Raw genomic sequence first — 12,721 nt, 5'->3', positions numbered from 1 at the left:
TACACGGCCGGATAAAAAACGTACCCGATTTAATCTGGTTACTACTCCTGCCCAGTAACTAGAATATGCATATAATTATTGGATTTAGATAGAAAACACCCTAAAGTTTCTAAAACTGTTTGAATGGTGTCTGTGAGTATAACAGAACTCATATAGCAGGCAAAAACCTGAGAAGATTCTGAACAGGAAGTGGCCTGTCTGACAAGTTCTTGTTAATCTTGGCTCTTTTTATTGAAGACTGAGGATCTTTGCTGTAACCTGACACTTCCTACGGCTCCCATAGGCTCTCAGAACCCGGGAAAAAGCTGAATGATATCGAGGCAGCCCCAGGCTGAAACACATTATCGCGTTTGGAAAGTGGCCGATCAGAGGGCCGTCAGACTAAGGCTCGTGCACGAGGGGATCCCATGCTTTTACTTTCTCTCTCGTTGAATGTAAACAGGCTTTGCCGGTCGGAATATTATCGCTTTTTTACGAGAAAAGTGGCATAAAAATTGATTTTAAACAGCGGTTGACATGCTTCGAAGTACGGTAAGGGAATATTTAGAATTTTTTTGTCACGAAATGCGCCATGCTCGTAACCCTTATTTACCCTTTCGGATAGTGTCTTGAACGCACGAACAAAACGCCACTATTTGGATATAACAATGGATTATTTGGGACCAAACCAACATTTGTTATTGAAGTAGAAGTCCTGGGAGTGCATTCTGACGAAGACAGCAAAGGTAATAACATTTTTCTTATAGTAAATCTGACTTTGGTGAATGCTAAACTTGCTGGGTGTCTAAATAGCTAGCCCTGTGATGCCGGGCTATCTACTTAGAATATTGCAAAATGTGCTTTCACCGAAAAGCTATTTTAAAATCGGACATATCGAGTGCATAGAGGAGTTCTGTATCTATAATTCTTAAAATAATTGTTATGTTTTTGTGAACGTTTATCGTGAGTAATTTAGTAAATTCACCGGAAGTGTTCGGTGGGAATGCTAGTCACATGCTAGTCACCTGCTAATGTAAAAAGCTGGTTTTTTATATAAATATGAACTTGATTGAACAGACATGCATGTATTGTATAACATAATGTCCTAAGATTGTGATCTGATGAAGATCATCAAAGGTTAGTGCTGCATTTAGCTGTGGTTTGGGTTTATGTGACATTATATGCTAGCTTGAAAAATGGGTGTCTGATTATTTCTGGCTGGGTACTCTGCTGACATAATCTAATGTTTTGCTTTCGTTGTAAAGCCTTTTTGAAATCGGACAGTGTGGTTAGATTAACGAGAGTCTTGTCTTTAAAATGCTGTAAAATAGTCATATGTTTGAGAAATTGAAGTAATAGCATTTCTACGGTATTTGAATAATGCGCCACGGGATTCAACTGGCTGTTGAGTAGCCCAGAGAGGTTAAGGCAGCCCTCCGCACCTCTCTGATTCAGAGGGGTTGGGTTAAATGCAGAAGACACATTTCAGTTGAATGCATTCAGTTGTACAACTGACTAGGTCTCCCTCTTTCCCTTTCCCTCACCTGCTATGCTTCTTTCCATCTCCCTCTGGGTGTCTGGTGGGGGAGGACATGCTGCGGCTGCGTCCCAGCGCCGGGCTCACCACGTCAGGCCTCTGCAGCTTCTTCTCCACCGACACGTTGTTGGCCACCTCCAGCCCCTTGATGTACACCCCCGTGTAGCCATGCAGGTGGCTGGTGTCAACGTGGCCACCGCCACCGTCCTGCGCCGCCGGCAGCTCATAGCTCAGCGTCTTCTTCATAATCTTCTTGAGTGGCTGTTTGCGGTGCTGGTGGTGATGGTGGAGATGGTGGAGTGGCGTCCCAGACGACGAATAGACAGGCTCCGAGTGGCAGGAGGCGGCCCCCAGGGAGTCGATGGTGCAGTCGCTGTCCGTGTCGTCGAACAGAGAGGGGCTCTGCCGCAGCTTGAGGAGGAGGGGGTCTCCCTCTGGGGCGGGGGGGAAGGGGAAGAGGGAGGAGGAGGTGAAGGAGCAGGAGGAGGGGCTCTTGTTGTTGTTGGAGGAGATGTGCCCTGTGGAGTGAGGCTTGGTTTCTTCCTCCAGAGACGACACAATGATCCTTGACCCCAGAGTGGGCAACTCAGGTAAAACAAGATCCCCTGCAGTAGCCCCATGCTGCTCCGTGTGAGTGCAGCCCCCCTGTCTGTCTGCAGTCTCTGACGGGTCTTTGGTTAGATTTCTGGCTGCAGAGTCAGAGGCTGCAGAGCCAGAGGCTGCAGAGTCAGAGGCTGCAGTAGCTGCTGCTGTGGCCTGGACCAGGGTTTCCTCCAGCTGGTTCTTGGTCTGTTGACACTTGGTCCACAGGAGGTTCCACTGATGGGTCTGCCGGGGGCTGGCCAGAGGGAGAGAGACAAGGTCAGTGGAAAAAAAACAGCTGTAGTGTGAAGTTGCCCCAAGACACTCATCTGGGGTAAGTTTTTCATTTCCCCCACTAATGGTGAAGGTTAGGATTGAGGGAGGTGAAGCTGATCCTAGATCTGTACTAAAAAAGGCCCCTAAATGATTTATTTATTATTTGAAATAAAAACAACTAACAAACAAATAATACTTAGTAGCAATAATAATATGGCAACTACAGTCTAATAATAATAACTATGAAATAATAATAATAATATTAACTATGACATAATAATAATAATAATAACATGGTAACTACTGTCAAATAATAATAACTATGACATAATAATACAAATAATAACTATGACATAATAATACTAATAATAACTATGACATAATAATAATATGGTAACTACTGTCAAATAATAATAACTATGACATAATAATACAAATAATAACTATGACATAATAATACTAATAATAACTATGACATAATAATAATATGGTAACTACTGTCTAATAATAATAACTATGAATAATAATAATAATATTAACTATGACATATAATAATATGGTAACTACTGTCTAATAATAATAACTATGAAATAATAATAATAATATAACTATGACATAATAATAATAATAATAACATGGTAACTACTGTCAAATATAATAACTATGACATAATAATACAATAATAACTATGACATAATAATACTAATAATAACTATGACATAATAATAATATGGTAACTACTGTCTAATAATAATAACTATGAAATATAATAATAATATTAACTATGACATAATAATAATATGGGTAACTACTGTCAAATAATAATAACTATGACATAATAATACTAATAATAACTATGACATAATAATACTAATAATAACTATGACATAATAATAATATGGTAACTACAGTCTAATAATAATAACTATGACATAATAATAATAATATGGTAACTACTGTTTAATAATAATAACTATGACATAATAATACTCATAATAACTATGACATAATAATAATATGGTAACTATTGTTTAATAATAATAACTATGACATAATAATAATATGGTAACTACTGTTTAATAATAATAACTATGACATAATAATAATAATAATATGGTAACTATTGTTTAATAATAACTATGACATAATAATAATATGGTAACTATTGTTTAATAATAATAACTATGACATAATAATACAAATAATAACTATGACATAATAATATGGTAACTACTGTTTAATAATAATAACTATGATATTATAATAATAATAGTAACTATGACATAATAATATGGTAACTACTGTTTAATAATAATAACTATGATATTATAATAATAATAATAATTATGACATAATAATACTAATAATAACTATGACATAATAATAATATGGTAACTACAGTCTAATAATAATAACTATGACATAATAATAATAATATGGTAACTACTGTCAAATAATAATAATTATGACATAATAATACTAATAATAACTATGACATAATAATAATATGGTAACTACTGTCAAATAATAATAACTATGACATAATAATACAAATAATAACTATGACATAATAATACAAATAATAACTATGACATAATAATAATATGGTAACTATTGTTTAATAATAATAACTATGACATAATAATAATAATAATATGGTAACTACTGTTTAATAATAATAACTATGACATAATAATAATATGGTAACTATTGTTTAATAATAATAACTATGACATAATAATAATATGGTAACTATTGTTTAATAATAATAACTATGACATAATAATATATGGTAACTACTGTTTAATATAATAACTATGACATAATAATAATAATAATAATAATAATAATAATAACTATGACATAAATAATAATAATATGGTAACTATTGTTTAATAATAATAACTATGACATAATAATAATAATAATAATATTGGTAACTATTGTTTAATAATAATAACTATGACATAATAATACAAATAATAACTATGACATAATAATATGGTAACTACTGTTTAATAATAATAACTATGATATTATAATAATAATAATAACTATGACATAATAATATGGTAACTACTGTTTAATAATAATAACTATGATATTATAATAATAATAATAACTATGACATAATAATATGGTAACTACTGTTTAATAATAATAACTATGATATTATAATAATAATAATAACTATGACATAATAATATGGTAACTACTGTTTAATAATAATAACTATGATATTATAATAATAATAATAACTATGACATAATAATACAAATAATAACTATGACATAATAATACTAATAATAACTATGACATAATAATAATATGGTAACTACTGTCTAATAATAATAACTATGACATAATAGCTCCTTGTCAATCTTCCGCAATAGGTGACCGCCTAATCCTGCCTAATGAGCGGGCCGGCCGTGGTCCAAGAAGTTTTGATTTGTGTCCTTCTATGAAAACACATCGTTTTCTATTCCTAAAACAGCAATGGCAGGTGGAATCCAAAAAAGACAAAAAGGCGGCCAATATGATGCAGAAAACTTAAGTTAAACTTTCACAAAGAAATTAACAAAAATATAGCGATACTATTAGGATGTAGGATCTTATTTGGATCTGCATTAGCTGTTGCTGAAGCTATTTTACTCTTTCCTTTCCCATACTACCCTATCCTACCTTTTCATATTCTACCCCATCCTACCCTACCCTATCCCATTCTACTCTACCCTATCCCATCCTACTCTTTCCTATCCTACCCCATCCTACCCTACCCTACCCTACCCCATCCTACCCTACCCTATCCCATTCTACTCTACCCTATCCCATCCTACTCTTTCCTATCCTACCCCATCCTACCCTACCCTACCTTACCCCATCCTACCCTACCCTATCCCATTCTACTCTACACTATCCCATCCTACTCTTTCCTATCCTATCCTACCCTATCATATCTTACTCTTTCCTATCTTACCCTATCCTACTCTTTCCTATCCTACTCTTTCCTATCTTACCCTATCCTACTCTTTCCTATCCTACTCTTTCCTATCCTATCCTACCCTATCATATCTTACTCTTTCCTATCCTACCCTATCCTACTCTTACCTATCTTACCCTATCCTACTCTTTCCTATCCTACACTTTCCTATCCTACCCTATCATAATATTTCCTATCCTACCTTAGCCTACTCTTTCCTATCCTACCCTATCCTATCTTACTCTTTCCTATCCCATCCTACTCTTTCCCATTCTACACTACCCCACTCTACCCTATCCTACCCTACCAAACCTTACCCCACCCTATCCTTCCCCAGCCTATCTTACAGCAGGTGGTATACCTGTCCAAGGACAGGACCATATCATTGAGGGGGCTGAAGTTGTCCAGGGAGAACGTGGAGGCCTCCATCTGATAGTCCTGGAGGATCTCAAGTACTGCAGAAGGGAGGCTCACACCACTGCTGTCCAGGTTCAGCTGCCTGAAGTAGTCCTGGCAGTGCTCCATCCACTGGTTAGCCTGCAGGACAGGACGGATAGCACGTAGAAATACAATTACAACAGACACTGAGTGGACAAAACATTAAGAACACCGGCTCTTTCAATGACACAGACTGACCAGGTGAATCCAGGGGAAAGCTAAGATCCCTTATTGATGTCACTTTGTTAAATCCACTTCAATCAGTGTAGATGAAGGGGAGGAAACAGGTTAAATAAGAATGTTTAAGCCTTGAGACAATTGAGACATGGATTGTCTATGTGTGCCATTCAGAGCGTGAGCAATGGGCAAGACAAAATATTTTTAAGTTCCTTAGAACGGGGTATGGTAGTAGGTGCCAGGCGCACCGCTTTATGTCATGAACTGTAACGCTGCTGGGTTTTTCACACTCAACAGATTCCAGTGTATCAAGAAGGATTCACCACCCAAAGGACATTCAGCCAACTTGACACAACTGTGGGAAGCATTGGAGTCAACATGGGCCAGCATCCCTGTGGAATGCTTTTGATGCCTTGTAGAGTCCATGTCCTGATGAATTGAGGCTGTTCTGAGGGCAAAAGGGGGTGCAACTCAATATTAGTAAGGTGTTCTTAATGGTTTGTACACTCAGTGTATATGATTGATATAATGTTTAAAATCTGTATCTATTGTATCTATCAAAAGGTCAAGGTTCAAACACAGCATCATAGTAAGGAGGATCAACCCTTACAGTATTCTGTGTCACAAATGGCTCCCAGGATTTTACCAGGATTCATAGTGCCATTTGGGATGCAGCCCAAGACATCTCATCACATCCTTTTTCCTCAACCTCTCTTGCTTGAGAAATAAACGAAGAATCAGAAATGATCCTGGGTCTGTCTTTACCGAGCCGTAGAACTCGTAGAGGTTGGTGAGGATGTCTAGCTGGTTCTTCCTCCTCTCCACTCTGCCCAGGATGGATCCCAGGTGCTGTTTGAAGTCCAGCAAGGCCGAGCTGGGGAGAGACTCTCCTGACTGCCTGACCAGCAGTAAACCCTGCTTCTGCTGCTGCTGTACGTGGACAGAGATTAGAGGATCATGGGAAATTCAGTTTATAAGAGTCTTAGAAGCAGTTTTCAAAGCAGAAAACAACAAGTCAGGAAGAAATGTACAATGTTGAAACGTACAACTGACTCTTCAAAGAACTGTTCCAAACTCTGCCTCATGTCTTTGACCGCAGCCAGAGAGAGATGGAGAGAGTCCAGGGGAGTGAGGTGCTTCTCTCCTTCCACACTGAACCATACTTTGATCTGGAGAGAGAGACAGAATGAGATGGGATGTAGGCTTTTATATAATACGCTAACATCCAATACTTCAGAATCAGGGCCACCGTAGCTCATATTATGACATTACTAGCAGCTTATTAGTCATTAGTAGATCAAGTTAGAAATGACTTTAACATACTGTATGTAAGCACAATCACAACGCCAGAATGAAATGTCAAAAGACAAGCCATCTGTCTGACTGAAGCACAATCACAACGCCAGAATGAAATGTCAAAAGACAAGCCATCTGTCTGACTGAAGTGAAATCACAACGCCAGAATGAAATGTCAAAAGACAAGCCGTCTGTCTGACTGAAGCACAATCACAACGCCAGAATGAAATGTCAAAAGACAAGCCATCTGTCTGACTGAAGTGAAATCACAACGCCAGAATGAAATGTCAAAAGACAAGCCATCTGTCTGACTGAAGTGAAATCACAACGCCAGAATGAAATGTCAAAAGACAAGCCATCTGTCTGACTGAAGTGAAATCACAACGCCAGAAATGAAATGTCAAAAGACAAGCCATCTGTCTGACTGAAGTGAAATCACAACGCCAGAATGAAATGTCAAAAGACAAGCCATCTGTCTGACTGAAGCACAATCACAACGCCAGAATGAAATGTCAAAAGACAAGCCATCTGTCTGACTGAAGCACAATCACAACGCCAGAATGAAATGTCAAAAGACAAGCCATCTGTCTGACTGAAGTGAAATCACAACGCCAGAATGAAATGTCAAAAGACAAGCCGTCTGTCTGACTGAAGTGAAAATCCCACCTGCTCTGTCTGTTCCTCAAACCTGCGGACCTCCAGCAGACTCTCCAGCTGTTTCAGGGACTTGTTGGAGAGGATCACCAGTTTATGGACCTCCTCATCCACCTGGTTATAAAGGACATTCACCATGTCCACTGAATCCCTGGATGGACAACAAGGACAACAGTAGGTTGGCAACAAATGGTGATGGGTAATAGATGTATCATCAGTGACCATAGCTATATATGCTTGTGTTGAGTGTTATGCATGCACCACTGTCTGAATGCTTTATAAAGGCGTTATACATCATCTCTACAGAGATTTAATGCATCCAACACTCTGATCTTTGGATTGAACTCAGATGTGTCTCAAATGGCACACTCTTCCCTATATAGTGCTCTACATTTGATCCAATAGTAAGTTCTGGTTATGCAGACCCTCTCCCAGCAGTACCTGTAGTTGTCATTCTCACAAGCCTCGTCCTTCCTGATACGGGCCAGGACTGTTCCTCCCTCCAGCCTCAGTCTGTTCAGACAGGTGTCCTCCAACACACACTTCATCAGAGACCTCTGCTGCTCCAGCACCTCAGATACCTCCTGAACCACACACACACACACACACACACACACACACACACACACACACTTCATCAGAGACTTCTGCTGCTCCAGCACCTCAGATACCTCCTGAACCAGACACACACACACACTTCATCAGAGACTTCTGCTGCTCCAACACATCAGATACCTCCTGAACCAGACACACACACACACACACACTTCATCAGAGACCTCTGCTGCTCCAGCACCTCAGATACCTCCTGAACCCACACACCACTTCATCAGAGACCTCTGCTGCTCCAACACCTCAGATACCTCCTGAACCAGACCACACACACACACACACACACACCACTTCTCAGAGACCTCTGCTGCTCCAACACCTCAGATACCTCCTGAACCAGACACACACACACACACACACACAACACACACACCACACACACACAACACACACACACCCACACACACACACACAACACACACACACACAACACACACAACACACACTTCATCAGAGACCTCTCTGCTGCTCCAACACCTCAGATACCTCCTGAACCAGACACACACACACACACACACACACACACACACTTCATCAGAGACCTCTGCTGCTCCAACACCTCAGATACCTCCTGAACCAGACACACACACACACACACACACACACACACTTCATCAGAGACCTCTGCTGCTCCAGCACCTCAGATACCTCCTGAACCAGACACACACACACACACACACACACACACACACACACAAACACACACACACACACACACACACACACACACACTTCATCGAGACCACTGCTGCGCCAACACCTCAGATACCTCCTGAACCAGACACCACACACACTTCATCAGAGACCTCTGCTGCTCCAACACCTCAGATACCTCCTGAACCAGACACACACACACACACACACACACTTCATCAGAGACCTCTGCTGCTCCAGCACCTCAGATCCTCCTGAACCAGACACACAGACACACAGACACAGACAGACACACACACACACACACACAGACCTTAGTGCTCTCCAGGTTGCTGCTGCTGCTCAATGTAGAGATAGAAGACTGGAGGGAGGAGAGAGCCACGCTGCAACTGCTGGCAAACGGCTCAATTTTCTGACAGACGGGATGAAGAGAGAGAGAGAATGAGCAAGAGCGAGAGCGAGAGAGAGAGCGAGAGAGAGAGAGAGAGAGATAGAGAGAGAGAGAGAGAGAGAGAGAGAGAGATGTTACAGACAGATTGAGATCGGGAATACCAGACCATTTAAGTGATAATGCCCTTGAAGCGGTGTTTGGAGCATATATTGGTGCAGGTGGTGTTAGTCTCGGGCCTAACAACACCCGTGGATTGCACAGTCAGATGAAACAGAGTAAATAGACATTTTAAAGTCATAGATTAAGCCGTGGTAACTTGTGGAATAGACACCGGCTGGATGCGGTTTAACCATCAGCATCCACGATTAGACCCACCCGTTGTATGAAGTGCACTACTTTTGACCAGACACCTATGGGCCCTGGTCAAACGCAGTGCACTACATAGCTAATAGGGTGCCATTTGAGACAACTGTAACCGTGGTGATGTGATTCCTACCTGTCTGAAGGCGACCCAGTGGTTGTGGTCGTAGGGGAACGTTCCGTCCAGGTCTCTAGTGAGCTGACTGGAGTCTATGTGCTTCAACAGAGCCTTCAGGGATGTCAGGATCTCCGTCTGCATGGGGACAGAGGGACACACACTCACTGTAACTCCCCACCAGGGTCGGGGCCTGTGGGTAGCAGGGTTGGAGTCAATTCCATTTCAATTCCATCGATTCAGGAAGTAAACTGAAATTCCTATTCCAATATCAATTATCTTCAATGCTTTTCCAATAAGGAAACTAAAGCTCTCACATCCTACCTTGCTACAGATATCATATATAACTGAGTTCAATCATATAACTTCCACAGCAAAAACGACCATCCTGTCATGTTCTGACCAGTAAGGGGTTATTTGTTATTGTAGTTTGGTCAGGACGTGGCAGGGGGTATTTGTTTTATGTGTTTATGTAGAGTGGGTTGTTGTTTAGATATTCCAGGGTTTTTGGTTATGTTCTATGTTTCGTATTCTAGGATCTATCTATGTTGTGTATTTCTTTGTGTTGGCCTGGTATGGCTCTCAATCAGGAACAGCTGAGGTGCATGTCCCGTCTGGCACATCCAAAGCCAGCACCACGCACCAGGCCTCCAGTACGTCAGCCCAGTCCAACTCGTCCTGTTCCTGCTCCTCGCACTAGCCCTGAGGTGCGTGTACCAGTCTGGCATAACCAAGCCAGCACCACGCACTTCCCACAAAGGGACAGGTGAAAACAGGCTACCTAAGTATGGCTCTCAATCAGGAACAGCTGTACATCGTTGTTGCTGATTGAGAGTCATACTTAGGTAGCCTGTTTTCACCTGTCCCTTTGTGGGAAGTTGTTTGTGCATTGCTATGTTTAGCCTGCAGAACTGTTCAGCTGTCGGTCGTTTTTTCATTTTCTTATTTTGTGTCTCTAATAAAAGTTAAGATGAGCACTCAACCCGCTGCATTTTGGTCCACTTCATACGACGACCGTTACACATCTACTATAATATTAAATGACAGGTAACCTTGATGATGTAAGTAAAGAAATGTAACTCAGAAAAATCCTCATGAGAGACAGAATGATCTGTAATACATATCGCCTCTGTTGCAGGTTTCATCAAGAAACTAACCAATCACATCCTTTTATCCCCGTGTCATGTAGTTTCAATAGGAACAGACATGTCTTGAACTTAACTGTAGAGAAACCTATGGAGGAATTCCAGAGATAATCCCTTAACTCGACGTTGGACCTAAACCCTGTTCTCATTAGATGTGCCTGGCTGTGTGATGGATGTGTGGTCTTTCAGTATGTTTTCAGTGGGACAGACGTGTGTGTGGTCACAGTCAGAAGTAGGTAGGTAAGGCTGGTGATGAAGAGATGATTACATTTTCCACAGTCAGACATGCAGCTTCATGCAAACCTACATAGCACAGATACCCCAGCTCTCAACAACACACATGACCCGACACGCTACACGCTAAACGCACGCACGCACGCACGCACGCACACACACACACACACACTGCCTCACTCAGGTCAAGGACATGACATGACAGGCTGCCAGCTACGACTCAATACAACAGCCTTGGTGTATCTGAATAGACTTGGAGTGTCTGTGAAAACGCTGTAGCCTTCCTGATGTTACATTGTGTTGGTCACTGCGTGTGGAAAATGTAGGATTGTAAGAAATACTCCCAAGATATGTGATTTGAAGTCTTGAATTAGACAAGAACGCGCAATGCAATATCACAGCAAATGAGTCATTATTTAATATTTTACCTGCACAGTAGTAATGTCTCTTTCAGGCTTGATAGTTGTCTCCTTGTCCAAGTAGCAGGACGGAGTAAAGTGCATTTGGTAATAAAGCCTGGGGGAAAAGCAACACAAATTGACATGTACAGTATTAGGGGGGCGCTACATGAACTAAAACACCACAATAGATCATCATTATATAAATCAGAACTCTTCATGTGCCTGTTGTGTGCAGGCTGGATGCTGGTGGACCTGTACACGTGTGTATTTGTGTGTGTGTGTCACATTTAAAACAATCACGTGAAAAAAACAAGTGGTTTTCAGAATGCACATGTCAACAAATCACATGTGAACAAATCACATGTGAACAAATCACATGTGAACAATCACATGTGAACAAATCACATGTGAACAAATCACATGTGAACAAATCACATGTGAACAAACGTGTTTTAACCCTTTTCCACATTATTACTTTCACCACTTCCAACTACATCCAGGGACTGAGCAGGACTGCTAGAATGAATGTGCCAAAACCTGCAACTGGTGAAAAGGCAGTGAAAGCAAAGGCCAGGGTAACATAAGGAAAGGCAGGGTAACATAAGGAAAGGCCAGGGTAACATAAGGGAAGGCCAGGGTAACATAAGGAAAGGCCAGGGTAACATAAGGGAAGGCCAGGTTAAAATAAGGAAAGGCCAGGGTAACATAAGGGAAGGCCAGGGTAACATAAGGAAAGGCCAGGGTAACATAAGAAAAGGCCAGTTAAAATAAGGAAAGGCCAGGGTAACATAGGGGAAGGCCAGGGTAACATAAGGAAAGGCCAGGGTAACATAAGGGAAGGCCAGGGTAACATAAGGAAAGGCCAGGGTAACATAAGGAAAGCCAGGGTA

The 12,721-nt window shown here is 40.7% G+C and overlaps 1 protein-coding gene across 1 annotated transcript in view; it reads right to left on the bottom strand.

Annotated features, from left to right (window-relative positions):
• The window catches only part of LOC115187799 (pleckstrin homology domain-containing family G member 4B), a gene marked incomplete at its 5' end in the record, with an annotated part of 36,663 nt that extends 24,717 nt beyond the window's left edge, over window positions 1–11,946 (bottom strand). Inside the window, 9 exon segments of the mRNA XM_029746845.1 lie at window positions 1,524–2,354; window positions 5,716–5,891; window positions 6,735–6,899; window positions 7,016–7,138; window positions 7,932–8,070; window positions 8,361–8,503; window positions 9,499–9,597; window positions 10,073–10,189; window positions 11,859–11,946. Of these exon segments, the coding sequence (XP_029602705.1) occupies window positions 1,524–2,354; window positions 5,716–5,891; window positions 6,735–6,899; window positions 7,016–7,138; window positions 7,932–8,070; window positions 8,361–8,503; window positions 9,499–9,597; window positions 10,073–10,189; window positions 11,859–11,933 (1,868 nt within the window).
• Window positions 11,947–12,721: the final 775 nt, after the last annotated feature.

This window comes from Salmo trutta, unplaced genomic scaffold (genome assembly GCF_901001165.1).
Source record: "Salmo trutta unplaced genomic scaffold, fSalTru1.1, whole genome shotgun sequence".
NCBI classification, from domain to species: Eukaryota; Metazoa; Chordata; class Actinopteri; order Salmoniformes; family Salmonidae; genus Salmo; species Salmo trutta.
The sequence above is the reverse complement of the archived record's forward strand: the minus strand, read 5'-3'. Positions and strand labels throughout refer to the sequence as shown.